This window comes from Xyrauchen texanus, chromosome 18 (assembly GCF_025860055.1).
Source record: "Xyrauchen texanus isolate HMW12.3.18 chromosome 18, RBS_HiC_50CHRs, whole genome shotgun sequence".
NCBI classification, from domain to species: Eukaryota; Metazoa; Chordata; class Actinopteri; order Cypriniformes; family Catostomidae; genus Xyrauchen; species Xyrauchen texanus.
Window position 1 is genome coordinate 2,562,453 of NC_068293.1, and position 18,741 is coordinate 2,581,193.

Below are 18,741 nucleotides of genomic sequence, written 5' to 3' on the forward strand. Positions count from 1 at the left end.
TCTCGTCAGTCTCTCTCGGGTGCCTCCGGGGAAGGACGACGGCGCAGCGCAGCCTTCCTCTGATCCTGACAGTACTTGGCCGAGAGAGAGTCATCAAGTCTCCACATGGATAACAGCCTTTGAACGAGGTCATTGCGTCTCTTCAAGCGTTATTTTAAACGGTGAATGACGGCTCGCGTAGCTTGTCTTCATACTGTACTTTCTGACTCAACATGTAAATATTGCCTATAACAACGAGGGGCGGGGCTTCCCTTAACCCTGTCCAATCAAGAGCGACTGTTGTGTTGGCTGGCCTGGGGGGCTGAGCACTGCTCACACTAAATAGGTAGCCTATCTCAGACATTTAACTCAGTGTGTTCTTCTCTGCCTAATGAGAAACATCTGAATTAAGTATTTATTAGACTATATATTTAAGCCATCCCCCATTGATCTTCAACTGTAATTATTTCATATACATTTTGGATGCCCGCGAAATGGTTGATGGAACTTAAATAGGCTGCTATTGCAGACGTCTTGTAAACGGGTGTAAAATTAATAGGCATAGCCCGTTATAATCAAACCTCACCATTCAATGCATGAACTAATCAAACAGAAGTTAATGTCACTAGCACGCTGAAGTCCATTTAGGCTACTTTTTTAAAACTATAACATAGGCTTTCACATAACCTAATATAGCTTATTTATTATTATTATTAGCCTATTATTATTACTATTATTATTGTTGTTATTATTATTTGTGTTGAAGCTTGGTTGGTGAATGACACAAAATAAGAATAATAAAATAAAGATTCTAAAGGCTTCTTTCATCATTATAGCGTGTGATAAATTGAGTGGTTGGCTCTGCGGGGTTGTCCCTTTTGAGCTGAATATGGACGCAGCGCATCTGGCTTCTCCCCTCGGAAGACTCGGAACTGCTGTCGAGGAAAATTGTGCACAATCAGTGACTGATGACCTCAAGCTATACCAAATACCCCTGACAACTGCATCGCTCAAACTAACGTGTTATCGAGCGCAATATTTTTCTGCAATGTGTGATTACGATCCGATTCTACCATGTCAAAACACAGTGTAATGACTGACCTTTGTTTTAAAATGAAGGTCAAATGTGTGAATTAGTTACTTCTTTCTAAGACCGTTTAGTCTACTGGCCAAATAATATAAGCACCCAAACCGATCTCAAATTAAACTCGAAGCCTAATAACTAATAACGAGTTTAACACTGTTTATCCGATTCCATAGACCAAGAAGAGATGTATAGGCCTAGCATGGTTTTCAAAGTCAAGAAGCTAAAAGAATTGTGAAATTCGCATTTTGTGTTTTAGACCTCAGCCACAGACAATGGACTCTCTTGGCCAGGACAGATATATTAAGCTTGGATGTGTGTGTTTTATATACCAACCCAAAACATTTTACTTATATCGTGTATTATTAAATGATCAGTTTGATGTTTGAAATATTCGTTTTAGGATTTAAGTTTTTAAAGTAAACTTTACCTACTGGTTTTGCTCACTGAACAGCTCAAATTCACGGCTAATTTTCGTTAATATATTCATGTAATATATTCATGTAATATATGAATATGTATCTAGATATGTTTAAGATTATTTGTATGATTCATGATTCAGTTGACATGACCTCCTTATTGATTTGGCCACTTCGAACAGAATCTACTTTTTTATTTTTTTATTTATTACTCTTTTCTGGTTATTTGTCTTTTCCAAATGTTGTCAGGTTTATCCTTAATGTTATTCGAAAGCAACCTACAACCTCCCCCTCAAGTGTTTTTAACCATTTCAGAAGTTACCAAAATATGTTTGTAAGGTGTGTAGGCTACTCATTTTCTTTCAAATAAAAGATAATACAAACGTAATAATATAGACTAAAAGTAAAAAGACTGCAAATAAAATGAGAGGCTCTTATCATCAAATTGCTTTTCTCAGAGAAGACCTACCAGCCTCTATTGTGTTTCCTCCAGATGTCAGGAGGTATTTTCTTGAGCCCGTTTTGGCGGAGTAAAATAAGGTAGAGCACAAAACATTTGAATTGCTGAATTTGAAAATAAGAGGCCTTTATTGTTCATATAAACACAATTTTCACAGTACGGACATAACTTTTTAGAACTAAATTTCTGTATTTCTGTTGAATATTTTGCATCTCAATTTGCTCTAGTCAGTAGGCTAAACCTGGGTTTTAATACATAGTCGGACAGCTCTCGTGCTTATTTTATTCAGAGCCGAGATGGATTGTGAAAAATGTCCTTACCATCTCTTTGATTGAGCCCTTTGCGTCTCTTTGGCGACATGTCTTACCAGCTTTAAGTTCTCTCTCAGCCATGCCATGTTTGCTCCCAGAGTGTGTTTTTTCTCTCTCTCTCTCTCTCTCTCTCTCTCTCTCTCTCTCTCTCTCTCTCTCTCTCTGTCTCTCTCTCTCACACACACACACAAACGACAAAGTTTGGCCTCTTGCAGTTTGAAATGTGTTTCCAGAGTTGAAAAGCAAAAAGCTTTGTTCATAAGGAGGTGGAATCAGTAGCGAGACTGAAAGCGACGACTTTTTGATTAATGAGCTTTGAAATGCCTCGCTAGGGGGAAGCCGAGAAACAACCCATTCTGTTAGAGACGGCTTGCCAATGCTTACAAAGGCAGTGACGCTTTAGGCTATTCATTAGCACATTAGAATGTAAATTTTGAAAATACATAGAATACATAGACCTATATGTATTAATGCTCGCGCAGTGGTGCAATGTTGCGTTTACAGTTTATCAGACAGAACACTTGTTATGTGACTTATGAGGTGGCTATCAGAATTTCTGTAGAGACCCACTTCTAGAGATCCCAGATTATCAAAAATCGAGATTTTTCTTTAAAATAACATTATATTTTGAGATGGTGGTCATTGCCACCAATAGCTTTGAATCGATTGGATTTAGGTTACGTATTAGACAAGTTTGCAAAGAAATATTAATGTCATATTTATTTAATCGGTAAACGGCAATGTGGGATCAGTGGAATCTCAATGTATTAAGTGATAATAATAAAATAATAATGAAGAAATAAAGTTTCGATGTATGTTGTTATACAGTCCTCTTCAATTGAATGATGAAGGTGCCTCCTTTGTTTACTACCCCTTATGTTTCAAAATGGCGCCTCAGCCTTGTGAGTTGGGCGACATCCAAGTTGGAAATCAATTCATATTCACACGCTATAAACATTTTGATTTTAATTGAATTAGCCTAAATACGAAAATGAAAATATCAATGAACAGATTAATGGAAGATGTGCAATTGCATTTGTTCATCTTAAGCACTTTATTTACAAAATGTTTAACACAATAAAATATAACATTTCCATATCGTTACCATTTCATCATTGTATCCATGGATTGTGCAACTTACAAAATAACATTTATAAATGATGTGAGGACGTGTTCATTACGTGCTGGTGTATTTAAACAACATATTAACCATGACCTTGTCCAAAAAGTGTCCGGTTACCAATGATTATGAAAAATTTAAATTTAGAGATGTCTGCCTTGTTAGATTTGTGTGTTTGTATGTGCGTGCGCACGCGCAGAATATTACACACACACACATATATATGAATATTATATATGTATGTATGTATGTGTGTGTGTGTGTGTGTAATATTGTGAGGCTAATGTATATATGAAATACACTAGCCTCACAAAATCACCTTGTTTGAACCAGTTCGAGGAAAAAAAATGTCAATGGGCTCTGCACAATTATGTCTGCAATTTCCTATATAAATAATCTGCACGAAAAGATAAATAATGTATTACAAAATCGATCAATAATAAATATAATACTCAGTCAAGATAAGTGTCATACAATCTTGGAGGAAAATAATAAATAATGGTACTTTATGACGAGAAGAATCGGTAGTGCCCTTGACTAATTTAACGAAGAGGCTATTATTTTATTTTTCTCTACAAATCCCATCTCTATAAAGATTGATGTCTATACTGTGAAATCTACAGAACTTACCTTCAAGTAATAATTTATGGGAATTCGTTTGCCCTCAAAACTCCTCCGAGAACCAAACAACAGACAACAAACACCCCTGTGCATCTTCAACAGTCGAGAGAAATGAACCACAGCTATTATTAAAAAGAATTACAATCATAGCAGTAATAGTAATATCAATAATAATAACAATACGGGATAATACGTTATGTTTCTCTCGAAGTGTAATTTTATAAATTAGTTTAACTAGTGAGGTAATAAAAACGCGACATTGCGCTTGAGCACACAGATGGGATCCTTACAGATGCGTGAGTTTGGGCGCATCCTGCAGCCTTCCCTGAGACGCGTGGTGAGAGCTGAGGTCTGTGTATGTGGGGTGGGGGTCACACGGTCCGTGGTGATGGTTGCCCGGAATCTGAGCGGCACAGCTGTAGTCCACACTAGCGGATGAGGGATGCGGAAGATGACCGAGGTTGAACATAGGGCCCGAGGCTGGCATTGAATCAACGAAGTTTCCCCCAACATACACGGGACTTCCTTGTAAATTAGCACTGGCAAAGCTGCCGTTCCCTTGCATGCTGTGGTGTTCGTATTCTGTACCCGGGAACCTTTTCTGTTGTGGTATGCAGCCGCCTAATGGCGCCGTGTAGGCTGCCAAACCGTACATATTCTGTTGCGGTTTGGCGAATGACGGAGGAGATGGCGCGTCGTAGCTCAAGCTGTTTACATTTGGAAGATGACCAGAATATCCAATGTGATTCGAGCCACTTAACGGCGGGCTCCTGTCCGGAGAGTGTCCTAAGGGAGAGTGCATTATACCCTTCAATTTCTGATCTTTTTTGTACTTCATCCTTCTGTTTTGAAACCAGATCTTTATTTGGCGCTCGGTGAGATTGAGCAGATTAGCCATCTCCACTCTTCTGGGGCGACACAGGTAGCGATTAAAATGAAACTCCTTCTCCAGCTCTACGAGTTGGGCACTAGTATAAGCAGTGCGCACCCGTTTCGATGCAGGGCCAGGTGGACTCTTGTCATCGCTGGTTTCTCCTGAACATAGGCAATAGAAATGTGCAATGCATTAATTGTTACACCACCTATTACATAACTAAAAGGCCTAAGAAAGACTAAGTATTCTGTAAACAAAAGAAACTGCCATATTGGTGTTTAGCAGTGTAGTATTATTACCCACACACAGGCCATACCTGTAGTTGTACAGTTGGTGCTTTTCTGCTTTGAGTTGTGACGGGTCTCTTTCATCCATGGGAAGATTTGCTTGGTGATCACTGGGGTGGTAGTGCTGGAGCCAGTGTTGCTGGGTGATTTCTTTTTTGGAGTGGAGTTGGTGTTAGGGCTGGGTGAGCTAGCTGCTAATGGGGCATTCTGCTGTTGCTGCTCACTGATGTTCTCTGGCTGGCTGTTGCCCTGGCTGGCACTTGGTCGCATACAACTGCCACTGATGTCTCCATTTTTATGTGATGGTGGCCGAACTGATGTGGTTTGAATGGAACAGACTGAGTTTTGATAGTCATTATCTATGCTGGAGGAGGAGTAGCCCTGGTGAGCAGGACCATATGTATAGGAGTCAGATTTAGTGTAGGAGTATCCTCCAAAGAGTCCAGCATTATCATAATAAGTGGCTTTCTGCATTTTGGTCTGCAAGATTCAAACTAGGATGGCCTGTCCAGTTGCATGGACTCGGCAGTCAGGTGATTGGAGCTTCCCACAGATTTTCTCTCCTTCGACCTGCTAAAAAATTCCAGCAGTCAATTTGAGCGAAGACTTTATGTATACATGTAAAACAATCATAGGAGAACAGATAGATGTGTATTATTCTGGAAGATGCTAAACAGTGATGTGCAATGCCTCTTATTAGAACAGAACTATGCCCTCTCATATAGGCTTAACCAGCATGTATCAAACCAGTTCCAACTGCAAATGAAAACATCCCACAGAATCCGCACCAAGAATTTACATATCTTTCATCTTAGCATTTTTCAGTGTGGATCTACTAAATGTTATTTTACAATCCTTGGATGTAATGTTAAAGATGGCAGTGCAAAGTGAGGTGTAATTCTGTGAGGTGTAAATAGAATTGTATTTTTGAATCTAACCATAATGTTTATTTGCTGCCTTTGCTCAATTTAGCTATTCGTTAGCTTATTTTGACATTGTGCCTTGAGCTGAAGTATTCATGCTCTTTTTGAGCATATGGTCTTCTGTCTCTTTGGACATCAGTTTTGAACAAAGGGTGAGCACAGTCTCGCTCTTAATTTACGTCAAAGCTGGTAAACCGGCTTACAGAGATTACAACAGGTCATAGTTGTGCTTTTCAATTGTACATTTCTACTTAAAAATTGTTTTTGCACTTTTTAAACAATTAAACTTGATCTGGTTCACAATATCAGTAATAGATCTCATGGTTTAATGTGTCGTCTTTCTTCTGAGCATTTTCTTCATAAACTTTCACATTTTGAAAAGGCTTATCCTGTGCCTGCTCTCTCCAACCCTTTCAGCTTTTCACTTTTAGAACTTCAGGCAAGAATGAAACAAGAGGGTTAAAGTTTAACTTGTGCCAAAAAGTTCCCCATTGAGTGAAATGATACAACAGCAGAAGGAGAATCAGCGTTTCTCTTGGAACAATATCCCATTATTTTCCAAATCACTGCTCAATACAAGATAACTTTACTTTTTTAAGACATTCAAATCTTGTTCCAGCTATAGAATTGACCAAAAAATACTTATCAGCTATGTAATGGGGGGAAAAAAGATGAGCCGTATTTGCTGTTAAGGCTGAAAGCATACAGAGTAAATTCTGTTTGAGACTATTTATTTAGAGCAAAGGGGAAAATGGCACATTACCCATTCATTGAGTGTTGTATGGTTTAATACAACTGCTGGCAGGGCTCATGAGCAGTATTTCTAGTTGTGTGTAGTGCTTTTTTCAGTGCACGTGCTGTCTTTAGTTGTTGCATTGACAGGTTGTTTGTGAATTAGAAGGACATAAATCCACAAAACACCCCCAGTGTATTTGTCCTTTCTAAAATATGGCAACTAGAATATATAAATAATCACATTTATATAGTTTATTATGCAGATTTCCATAATAATTATACTCACTATAACGTTTTTTTTTTTATTCAAAATTTTCTAAATACATATTTTAACTTAAATTGTTTTATTGTGGTAGGTACCACGTGGGATTTGATCCCCACCACTTCCCGTTGATCTGAGTTGTGAGAGTAGGTGAATCACCAATGTTTGCTAATAAGATCACAAATGTGGGAAATGCTCAGGTGCAATCTGGCACCTCTTTCCACAACCTCAGGGCTCAATGTCCATTATAGCCCACACACAGTCTTTCTTTCTTTCTTTCTTTCTTTCTTTCTTTCTTTCTTTCTTTCTACATCGTCGTCTTCCTCCTAGTCTCCTTCTAAATAAAGGCTTTTAAACAAGTGACTGTAGCTCGCTTCCAATACAGTAGTTATTAGACGGCCTAAAGCTCCGCGCGATACATATCAATGCACCTGTCATGGTGCAGCCCGACAAAATTTATGACTGGTCATGCTATGGCCGTAAATGCCTAACAGAGGGGTGCGAAGAAAAGCACTCCTCAAGACTTTGTACCATCAGAGGGGTAAAACTCTAAGCGTAGGAGGATGGCTGGGGGTAAGAATGCCCCGCAAAAGCCAGAGCGGACAGCCCGCCAATATAAATCCAACAACTGATGTCTACTTCACACACTGCCCTGAAATGTTCTTAACCACTTGTAATTGAGCATATTTTTTTCACAATTGCGCGGAGAGCTGTGGAGTGGATTTTAATAAAGGATATACTCCAAATCGAGGAAAGTGTGCGGACGGGAATACACGCCGAGCTTTGTTTTTTGCTGTTGTTGTTTTTCAATGTGATATATTTGCTTGTGTATCTTTTACCTTGGGGGTAGGGATAGGCCTAGAGCAGCAAAACGTGTTTAAAATAGACGAGCTACGAAATGTGATACAGTGAATAAGAATGGTTTTGAAATAGAAAACGTGTTTGATTTTCTATGTTAATTTTACAAGCACGTGTTACCTTTACTGATCACATAGAGGTTACAAGTAAAAACTATTTTTGAATATCAGTACAAAAGTCGAAAATATGAATACATGTTAGAGGGAGAAATGTCTTACCACAGTCTATTGCGTTCTGTCCTCTCTTTCCCCTCAATCGATCTTCATAATTCGGACCGCGACCTGAAGAATAAAAACAATGTATTGATCTCAGTTGTGGATTGGATTTTTCATCTCTTCGTTTTCTGTTAGATTGGACACGGCGGCGCTAATAGATTCTAAATGTTAGCGATGAGTTCACGTATTTGATACAGTTTTTTCGATTGCATAGTGATATTTAGACGTTGTGGCCTCTTCTGAAGAATTCACGTTCTCTCACGTAAACAGTTTTAGGACCACGCATTTATATAACGTTTTTTGATATGCTGAGTGTCCTTAATGTTTTTAAAATGAAATATAAAATGAAATCTTACATTTGCTCCTAAGATATAAGGAATAATTGTACTGGTTTGAGAACAATCCGAGCTGTAGCCGAAAGAGAGAAGGGAAAAACCCCGACATAAGCGATTTTGCACAAAGAGAAGCTGGCCAAAATATTTAGCACTCATAAGCCTTTTGGGTGACCTTTGGCTTCCTCTCCAATAACTCACTGATTAATGAACAACGGACGGAAAGGGCTAAAGTAAGTCACAATGCAATCCACACCACACAACTTTTTCACCAGTGATTTTAAAACAAGCGAGAGCCCGAAGACGACATTTTAATCCACATCATGCCAGATGTTCCACTTTGAAAATCCTTTCGAAAAATATGAGGCGAGGACACCACTTTGTAATGGGGTTTAGGACTACTACTGCTGCTGCTACTACAAAAGTAATTGTTATTTTGTTATGGACCACAACTTCGGCAAATGACCGATTACAAGAGAAAGCCTGCAGCCTGTATGTTAAGCTTGTGTGTCATGTTCAAAGTCTTTATTAATGGGATAAATGTAGCGAACACTGCTGCTAAACATGGTTTGCCTTTATCAGGCAACTGTGTTTTCGCCCACGCACTCCCACGGTAAGTTTGGTACTCTTAATAGAACAATGGGTTGTTAAAATAATGGACTGTGGGGTCTGTAAAAATCACATGAATATCTATTACTAATTTGCATGCCTTGGTCTGCTTCTTTGGAATATTTAATATATAGCTATAAATGTTTACTTAAATTCTGTCTCGGCAATGACGTTTAAAATTATGTCCTGTTTGCGGAAATGCAGTCTCACGATCTTTTCATATGAAGAATCTGAAACTAAATTTGGTTTGTGTCACAGCGAAATTAAAATATTTGTAGATATTGCAGAATGTTTTGTGAAATATTTAGTGTTCACATTTCCATATGAAATGGTGCATATTTTATTATTAATAAAGTCATAATGACTAGAAAATATTGATGCATTTTGTTTAAACATCATACAGGAATCCGATCTTATTTGCAGGGGGTTTTGAACATCAAAGACAAATTAAAAGAAAAATGAATTCCATTAAGGGAATAGTTTAGGCATCATGTAAAATCTTAATGTGAAAAGTTTTCAAACGTCTAGATTATCAGGTATTGCAAAGTATGCTAAGTGCCAAAATAATCTCCATTACATATTAAAAATGTGTTTGTTTAATTCATGCGAAATATGTCCAAGCCGAATATAAATGTATGTATTGCATTTATATATTTCGTTTTTGCCTGTACAGAGACCAATAATTGTGGATAAATGATTGACTAAATCAGAGAAACTGAAACGATTTGAATATTTAGAAACAACAGAATAGCCTAAGACACATATATCATGTCTAACGTCGCATTGACTATAACACAAATTAAAGTGATTAACGATCTCACAACGTGTGATGACACAGATGTTCAATTCCTTTTCATGGCAAAATCAGTTGGTAAAATATGTACAAATCAAATGTATAAAAAAAAGCAACTGTAAAATTGTATACTTTACAATCCAAGTTAAAGTTCCAAGGTTGATTTATGGTTGCTCAAAGCTGTAAATCAGTCCCACAGATTTTCCTCAATGTCTTGAAATCCTACTGTAGCCGGCGACATTAATAAAGATCAGCTGCTTTGAATGGAATAAATCATATTTTTATGCCGGCCTAATGTAGACCCACTCTTAAAGGTTACGTTTTTCCATGCAATTGCTTACCTGTGAATCAATTTATTATATAGTCGTGCTCCTTTGTCTCAGTATCCCTTAGTGCAGCTGCTCGGATATATCCTTCACCTTTTGTCTATAGACAGTACTGTCTTAAAACTGATCTCGCGCTTTTCCAGGCATTTCCATATACCAATGCACTGTATTCCCGAAAGAATGGGAGCCACTCACTCAGCTACCAATAAAAAGCCAAGACGGTCTTCTTATTCCAAAGCGAAATATTACTGGCAATCAACCTTCCATTTGGAAAATAAAATCTACGTTTACAGAGGCAGGCTCACAGAATGAGTCGACATTAGGATATTTCCGAAACCTTTATCATGACAAATAAAGGCGCTGCCTTAAAGTACAAGCATATTTGTTCACGTGATCTGGATCGCAGATTGTCCTGATTGAGGCTGTTACCCCACCAGCTTTACCTCACAAATACATTTTAAAATAAAATCAAGACCACTAACATTCACTCCAGCCGCGTAGCATTGTAAAACCACACATAGCCTATATATATTCCCCAAAAGAATTCTCTCCATTCTCAGTCACTTTATCAGATTGTTTTGGTACGATAAAAGCAATTGGCTATTTCTGTTTATTATGGGCTTGAAACTTGTAACTGAGAAAATAATTTAGGCTCTTTCATATAAAATTAAACAAGCATAAAAAAACAGTCTTTCTTTCTTTCTTTCTTTCTTTCTTTTCTTTCTTTATCCAAATCACTGGAAAGTTCAGTAAATATCTGACTGTTCTTCTTTGTATCACCCTTTTCTCCTTTTTATGAAATTCTGTTTTTGCCTTTAGTGCAGTGCCAAAGGATGAGAATGATCTTCGCCACAGCAACAACATTGTGAATTGTTCAGTTACATTAATATAACGAGTATTATATATGGAAGAATATCTTTTTTAAACTGATGTATGCTTACTGGTAGCAGCAAAATGCGTTTGTTATAGGCTGCGAGAACCCATGAAGTATTGTTTGACGATTATGGTTTTACGCAATGACAGAAATGTGTATGACCTGTTCAGCCAGAGAGATTCATCATAATCATCCCAAATTCTGTATTGTTCTTCAAATAAATCCAGAGGGTGGAATGATCTATATCGGTGAAAATTCAGTATAAATGTACTTATGCTTGCAAGTTACTAATTCTGAATTAAAATAATTTCATTTTTACTTTACTTGTAACTAAATAACCTGTATCCTTTTTTTTTTTTTTTTTTTAAACCAGAAGACAGAATTTTGAGAGACTAAATGCATGTCGGTTATATTTAATCTCAATCAATTGAAATGCTTGTTTTGGGTGTTGAGCTGGATGGCAGTCTGGAGATGAAACGGTTGGGAACGCGGCCGAGCGCAGGGTTGTCCTGAGGAGAGGATGCGAGTCGTCTCCCCTTGCAGCATATGTTCACGGGCTAATAAAAGTGAAAGATTTACAGTCCACGCCCGGCCCCCAACAGCCTCTCACCCTTTCAGGAATTACTGAGCATGATTTACAACGATGCAGATCAACGTCATCTCTCTCCAACAGTTCAAAACGCTTTAGGGATAGATCTACGATCATAACGCACCATTATACAAATAAAAATAAGTGTGGGTATTGTTTGTGTGTTTGTTTAAACGTTAATGGCATTTTTCTGCTTTGTTGTTTTATTTGTGGATGGATTACTTTTTTGTTGTAGTTGAGGATTATTTGTAGGCTACCCAAAAATTATTACACGTCAATTATTACAACATGATTATATTTTCAGCTACATTTCAAGACTGAATTTAACCCTGTGTACTTTTTATCTCCCCAAACACATCCGTCCCCACAAATGGTCACTAAATTGGGAAAGAACAGCATCTCTGATGGATTATAAATCACAAAGAGGCCTTCGTTGAAGCCCTTGAGGCTGAGTAATAAACCAACACAAATGTACTATGTCTCGTGCACAAATGCATCAATATGACATAGACCGAAAACTGTCTTAAAAGAAATCTGTATTTTATGGTAACAGAGTAGAAGTGTTCTGAACGCTCTTACATTTTTGGCACAGGTTTAAAATGGGATCTAAAATAGGTAGCTATTTAAGAAAAGAAAAAAAGCACCACGAGTGTCGTCCACGTCTGCGAGGAAGACTGAATCACAGGATAGCCAACCATTTATAAAACAAAAATATGTTGACATATGTTTATTCACTATCTCACTGCAAATATTAATCTTAAATGTTTACCTACCGAGCTTCCATTGGCTAAAAGGCTGTACGAACGTGCAGTCTACGGTGGTGTGAGATACTGGACCGTTTGGATATTATTTTCTTGGATCTCTTCAGTTTTCAAGTCTGATAGAGTCCTCTCGATTAATGACGACGCCGTGTTTCTAAGGGACGTGCTGCATTAATTATTTAGACAATCACGTGGTCAAACAAAAAAGATACAGAACGGAAGTGTATAGAGAACTCTATCTTGAGAAGTCGACAGCGCGGTTTGATATATCTTCACGGGTTGTCTCGACGTGCGAAGACATTTTCAGCGAACAGCTGGAAATCAAATATGGCCGTTTGAGAAGCATTGTGAGAGCGGCGGTAGAAGTCGGTGCAGTGTCATTGCAAATGAAACTGCGTATGGCTCCCTTTTATTCTGTTCAGACATCCAGGTCAATGCTCAGAAAGCCTTACTGAAAGCTAAGACAAAGGAGATTTTTTTCCCTGCCTGTTTTTGCATGACTTAAGAAAGAAATATATGTATACAACTATGCTATGCCGATTGCTGCTTAATAAAGCTGATGATATATAATAATACAATTAATGCATTGTGAGAGTGTGCATACAGTATGATTATTTATTAGGTGGTCTATAATTGATCAAACACACACACACACGTTGGGTTTCCATGTTTTATGGGGACTTTCCATATATAGACGTAATGGTTTTTATACCGTACAAACTGTATATTCTTTCCCCTAACCCTAATCCTACCCCTAAACCTAACTCTCACAGAAAACGTTCTGAATTTTTACATTTTCAAAAAACATAATTTAGTATGATTTATAAGCTGTTTTCCTCAAGGGGACCGACAAATTGTCCCCACAACGTCAAAAATTTCGGGTTTTACTATCCTCATTTGGTCGCCACAAAATGATAAATACACGCTCTCTCTATCTCTCTCTCTCACACACACACACATGTTTGTCTACCTATCATTATGAGGACTTTCCATAGACATAATGGCTATACAAACTATAGATTCTATCACATAACCCTAACTCTACCCCTAAAACTAACCCTCACGAAAAACTTTCTGCATTTTTACATTTTCAATAAATCCTCGTTTAATATAATATTTAAACTATTTAAATTATGGTCACACTAGAAATATCCTCATAAACCACATTTATAGCATAAAACCCTTGAAATTACCAGTTTGTAACCTAAATAATTGTCCTCGTAAACAACATAAACATGCCCGCCCCCCCCCACACACACACACACACATATATATATGTGTGTGTGCCTTTTTTATTTTTACAAGAAAATAACAAAACTGGTGCCAGAAAACTATCTATGTTTTGATGTTGCTATCTAGAAGTTGATGTTAAAGTAGGCTATTTTTCCCCATTCGCATGTGTACTTTTTGTTGTTGTTGTTGTTGTTGTAATCTCTCCTTTTCTATCGCTCTCTTTCTCACACATACCACATAGGCTACAACCAAATCGACACAACCGCGCAGGCGCGCACAAACATACACACACACACAAGCACAAACTCACACAAAGGCTTGCTCACAGATTTTCAGTACTGATGGACAAAGATTTAAGGCACAATCAACACAAAAAAGAAGAATACCCAAACTAAGAGAAAATTAGTTAAACACTCAGAGATAAAATAGCAGAATAATAATCAAATCTGTTACTGCTATTTAGGAATAACAATAGGCTAACTGTGGCTAATAATTTTCTCCAGGGGACATTTACCTATTTTTATGGCTCATGAATGGATATCGAGTTTATCAGGAAGGCTTTGGAAGGATCTATTTTGTAGAGATTTGAAGAATGAATTAAACACATCGCGTTTCAGCGTTCTTGCACTATAACTCAAATTTGCCACTGAAAGATTGATGTTCTGTAATGAAATGGACTGCTTTGCGTAAAATCTGACTCTATAATTAATTTGTGCAATTTTATAAAATCACACACACACACACAAAAGATAACTTCGAAATGATATAGTTTCTCACGCAAAGCTCTGAAAGGCCTTATGCCCGGCGTCACAAACAGCCATATGAACAAAGATTAACAGAGAGAAAAATATTTATTGGGATGAAAAAAAAAAAAAGAATTTGGTGCATCTGAGTGCTAAAAAATGACTGAAAGAACAGGCTGAAGGTCCGGCAGGTCACGAGTTTAGCGGTCAGTGCTCGCGGCTCAAACGCGTCTAATGCAACAGAAACTGTGTCCTCTGGATGAACCTGCCCGCAAGGCTTTTGTCGAACTTCTGTAAAAATACCTTTTCATGCTCTCAACGTGAAGGCTTCAGTGTGAGGGCTCCATCGCAATGCATGTGCGCCTCGTGTTTTTGTTCAAGGAGACAAAGACACCACAATGATAGCAGAGTGTTTAAGTTTAATCATTGCTGTACAATCTCTCACATTTCAGACCCATCTTCAATCCCTTGAAAAAAAATAACTTAATAAAAAGTGTATGAAAGTGCTTAATAAAACGTGATTAATCAGATTTTTTTTTCAACAATACAGTTTCTAATTTCAACACAAAAAATACGAAGCAGAATGAAACCTTAGAATGATCTTTATTTAATTATTGCAAAAATGCTTGTAGAAAAAATGCACAATATACATAAAAATGTATGTAAGAACCAAATTAAAAATGAATTTGATAATCATGGAACGGATACTAGCGTTCTTGTAGAACAGATTTTAACGTTATTTTTAATAAATAGAAGTTTCAAGCATCTTGAGGAATAAAAATTTACATAAAACGCAAGATAAAAAAAGCTGCTATTAAAGATTTTTCATTTGTATTTGTTTATTTAGTTATATAGTTTATAAAGACGTCAAGTGGGATTTATGGCCGAGGTAAGGTAGGCTATATTCTATACTATTATATATTCTAGTCAAAAAGAGACATTTCTGTGGATTGTGATTTTAGAGCGAAGTAAATTTATAAACGCCCAGTTTTCTGAAGAATGATGCTTTCTTTAAAACGTCCATAGAAAGTAAACCTTAATGTGGCGCGCAGCAGCGAAGTTAACGGACATTTCTACAAATAAATAATTTTCCAGGCAACCAATGTATTTTTTTTTTCTTATCATGAACTAATTTTATTTCTTTATTTTATTACTTGCACCCAGTCGACTCAAGTAAAAAAAGTAAGATATTCGTAATTTAATATATGCTGGACATTGTCTTGCTTAAATTAAGAGAAATTGACGCGCCATAGTCGCACACTTGCCATAATTGTTTAAAAAGAGGAGAAAGGTGGTTAAAATACAGTGGGAAGTTCTTAAATGTGAATAGTTTTACTAAAAAGAACCAAGCTCTTAAATCGTGAGTTGACACGTTTTACTGTACCTCGAGGTGGCATGTGAACCATCATTCGATGCCCATATCCAATTTGCTTCAGTTACAAAGAGTTACAATGTTGGAAGTATTGAAATGTGGGTTTTTTAGGAGTCTTTTACACTGTATATAGTCAAGGTGTGTGCTTCTGATTCTCAGTTTTTGGCACTTGTAACCAACATGTCACGGTTTGCTACCATGCAGTGTAAAAATAAGCATTGTCTATTACATACTGTTCATCTGTACATCTGCAGGGAAGAAAAGATATCCACTTATAAAGTTGTGATCTCTGTCTGGTTGTCCTGAGCGTGTTGTGCATGCTGATTCCCAGCTGATGCAGATCTTCCTTTCGTGTTAGGTAGTTTGTGGTCTTTTTTCCATTTCATTCTTCTGTTCTGAAACCAGATTTTAATCTGTCGCTCTGAGAGACAGAGGGTATGCGCGATCTCGATGCGACGCCGTCTTGTTAGATACCTGTTAAAATGAAATTCTTTTTCTAGTTCCAGAGCCTGTTGTCTTGTGTAGGCTGTCCGAGAGCGTTTTGGTTCCGCTCCTGTGTAATTCGGGTTCACTGAGAGAGGGGGAAAACATACTTCTGTTAGAAAGTGAACCCAGTCAAAACAAATTTCCTTTTCAAATGAAAGAGCTCTCACAAATATCTTCACTTGTTTGAAATCGGTTACATTTTAACATCCATCAAATCTTACAGTTTCAGTGAATGGATTTCAGAGATTATTGTGGCTACATTATTCAAAACACAGATTTGGGCCAAGTGGACTCTCAATGCTACAAAACCGGCCAGCACAGCTAGCGGCCTATTTCCTTAGCAATACAAATTTATGGCTGGTGTAATTGGCGGCAGCTTCAGAGGAACCAGTAAATATTTCATTGAATTATTTTAAGTGTGGCTGAACGGCAGAATGGGGCTGGCCAAGCAGACGGCAACGAGAGTTAGTCTTACCCGTTGTAACGTGGACTTTCTTCATCCATGGATAAACTACAGCAGGCGGCTTGGCTGGTATACCGTTCTGGCTCTTTGTGTTTTGTTGTTGTCCACAAGTCCTCGGTCCCGATATTTGGACCGCAGGACACTGCTCTGTCTGTACAGGGAAAGGGCTGGGGTGGCTGGCTTGATCCTGTACATGACCCCGCGGCTGCACCGATGAGCACTGGACAGTGTTACAGCTGTAAGGCTGTTCAGAGTAGTTTGACCGTGAATAGATCCCGGGATGCTGTACATCTGTGTCCTGCGATGGACTATAGTAGCCTGAGCTCTGTTCAGGTATATAACTGTTCTGAGAATATTCCTCACAAGGAGGAAATGTTGGATCCACATACTTGGAGTTCACCATGTACGAACTCATGGCCATTAATTTCTGAAGGTAGAAAATACTAATTTTTCTCGAGTTGTCTTTTTTTCCTCCCTCCATAAAGCCCTCCTACTTGCTGTCAACTGAATAAAGTTAGGCGCCCATGTGACCAGCTTGGCCAATCGAGGTGGAGAGACTCCATCAACAGAGCAGAAGCTGTGCACACCTAGTAGCAAATTTCACAAACTTCAAATTATCTCTCAATTAGGATGACTACAATATTCAGTCTGAAGGATTAAATCAGTTTGCAAGCATATATTGATTCTCCGCGTGTTAAAATAAATAAATAAAACATCCCGTTCTGTTTGTGTATTAAACCCAACGTAATGCGCTTATCCCTGGGCACTATACAGATTTAATAATCTAATTTAAAACATGTGTGTAAGTCACATGTGTATACATGTGGTTCAGATAGTAAATTAATATTCAACTATGGTAAATCAAAGTCAGCCCAGGGATTTTGACCTATAAAGTCAAAACAATACAAAAGACAAAAACGGTCCAAGGCACAAAAAGAAGCGCATAAAGCCAGTGGACAATTGATGGAGACCGTCTTTGTGATGCAGAGGTCACTCAAATGTTACTGGAGTCTCATCGTTCCAGCGCTTCTCATCCTTTCAGTTCGCTGTATAGGGCGCCCTGGTTCGCCATCAATGCGTCGTGCCAATCAATAATCAAACACCACATAAAAGAGAGAAACCGCTTGGAAGCTTGGTAGCCAAACGACAGGGAGCAGTACATATCCTAATTTGCAAAGTTTGGTAATATTCATGAAAAATCGTGTCAATGTCCATTTTTGTTCTCTGTATTATGGATGAACATTTTTACGAGTACGATTTAAGCGTTTTTTTTTTTTTTTTTTTTTGTCAAAAGGTTGTTGAGATATTCAGTAAGAACAGGTAAAGAGAACATCTACATTACCATGTGTTAAAGTCTATGCAAACTCGACTGATAAGAGCATTTTATGGCAGATCATAAGATGAACATCATATAATCATAAAATACCATCATATTATATTCCACTTTGTACGAAAGGGTTTCTTGAACTCTCAACATTGTTGAACGCACATTTGAATAATTTAATATATTGCCTATTTACTCGTATAATAAGTTAAATCATTCAGTGGTCAAACAAACCACACACAACGTTTTATTCGAAGTTCTTGCATCGACCATATACTCCCCTAGAATCGAATCTGTGACCCTAATTTTTCACACAAATTCGGTTCTACAGGGTATATATAGACGACGGCATGTGTCTTAGGAAAAAAGATTGAATATTTTAAATACGCTGAACCCACTATCGTCTGTCTCTAAAACAAATGATGTGTAGTGCACTTCAAATGTCACTGTACATTTAGCTTTGTTTAGACTATTGTTTGCCGTATTGGTTGAGCTTTGGTCGGTGCTTTTTCACCAATAAGGATCTTCCACCAAGAAGAATCCTTCAGATGGGGTCCCAGGTTCATTCCAGAGCCCTTGTGCACTGCGTTCATCCTTATGTGTTGATAGTTGACTAACCTCAGTAAGTCTTTCACATGATATCTCAGAGTAATAAGACATACAGTATTAGAAAGTATCTAACTATGTA

General features: G+C 37.7%; 2 protein-coding genes across 2 annotated transcripts; both read right to left on the reverse strand.

Annotated features, from left to right (window-relative positions):
• Positions 1–3,299: 3,299 nt before the first annotated feature.
• Positions 3,300–10,682, reverse strand: LOC127658719 (homeobox protein Hox-D3a-like). Its single transcript, XM_052148172.1, has 4 exons — positions 10,224–10,682; positions 8,152–8,214; positions 5,185–5,728; positions 3,300–5,029 (listed from the first exon to the last, which is right to left on the reverse strand). The coding sequence occupies exons 3-4, from the start codon at positions 5,627–5,629 to the stop codon at positions 4,281–4,283; spliced, it is 1,194 nt and encodes a 397-aa protein (XP_052004132.1). The 5' UTR covers positions 5,630–5,728; positions 8,152–8,214; positions 10,224–10,682; the 3' UTR covers positions 3,300–4,280.
• A 4,139-nt stretch (positions 10,683–14,821) lies between these two features.
• Positions 14,822–17,197, reverse strand: LOC127658727 (homeobox protein Hox-D4a-like). Its single transcript, XM_052148180.1, has 2 exons — positions 16,742–17,197; positions 14,822–16,351 (listed from the first exon to the last, which is right to left on the reverse strand). Exons 1-2 carry the CDS (start codon positions 17,148–17,150, stop codon positions 16,053–16,055), a joined length of 708 nt encoding a protein of 235 aa, XP_052004140.1. The 5' UTR covers positions 17,151–17,197; the 3' UTR covers positions 14,822–16,052.
• Positions 17,198–18,741: the final 1,544 nt, after the last annotated feature.

Excerpts from the sequence above, each read along its gene's own strand:
- LOC127658719 (XM_052148172.1), bottom strand. The coding sequence starts at position 5,629 with ATGCAGAAAGCCACTTATTATGATAATGCTGGACTCTTTGGAGGATAC. Across the intron at positions 5,030-5,184 it reads CACCAACTGTACAACTACAG|GAGAAACCAGCGATGACAAG; the intron begins GTATGGCCTGTG and ends GCCTATGTTCAG.
- LOC127658727 (XM_052148180.1), bottom strand. The coding sequence starts at position 17,150 with ATGGCCATGAGTTCGTACATGGTGAACTCCAAGTATGTGGATCCAACA. Across the intron at positions 16,352-16,741 it reads GAAAGTCCACGTTACAACGG|TGAACCCGAATTACACAGGA; the intron begins GTAAGACTAACT and ends CCCCTCTCTCAG.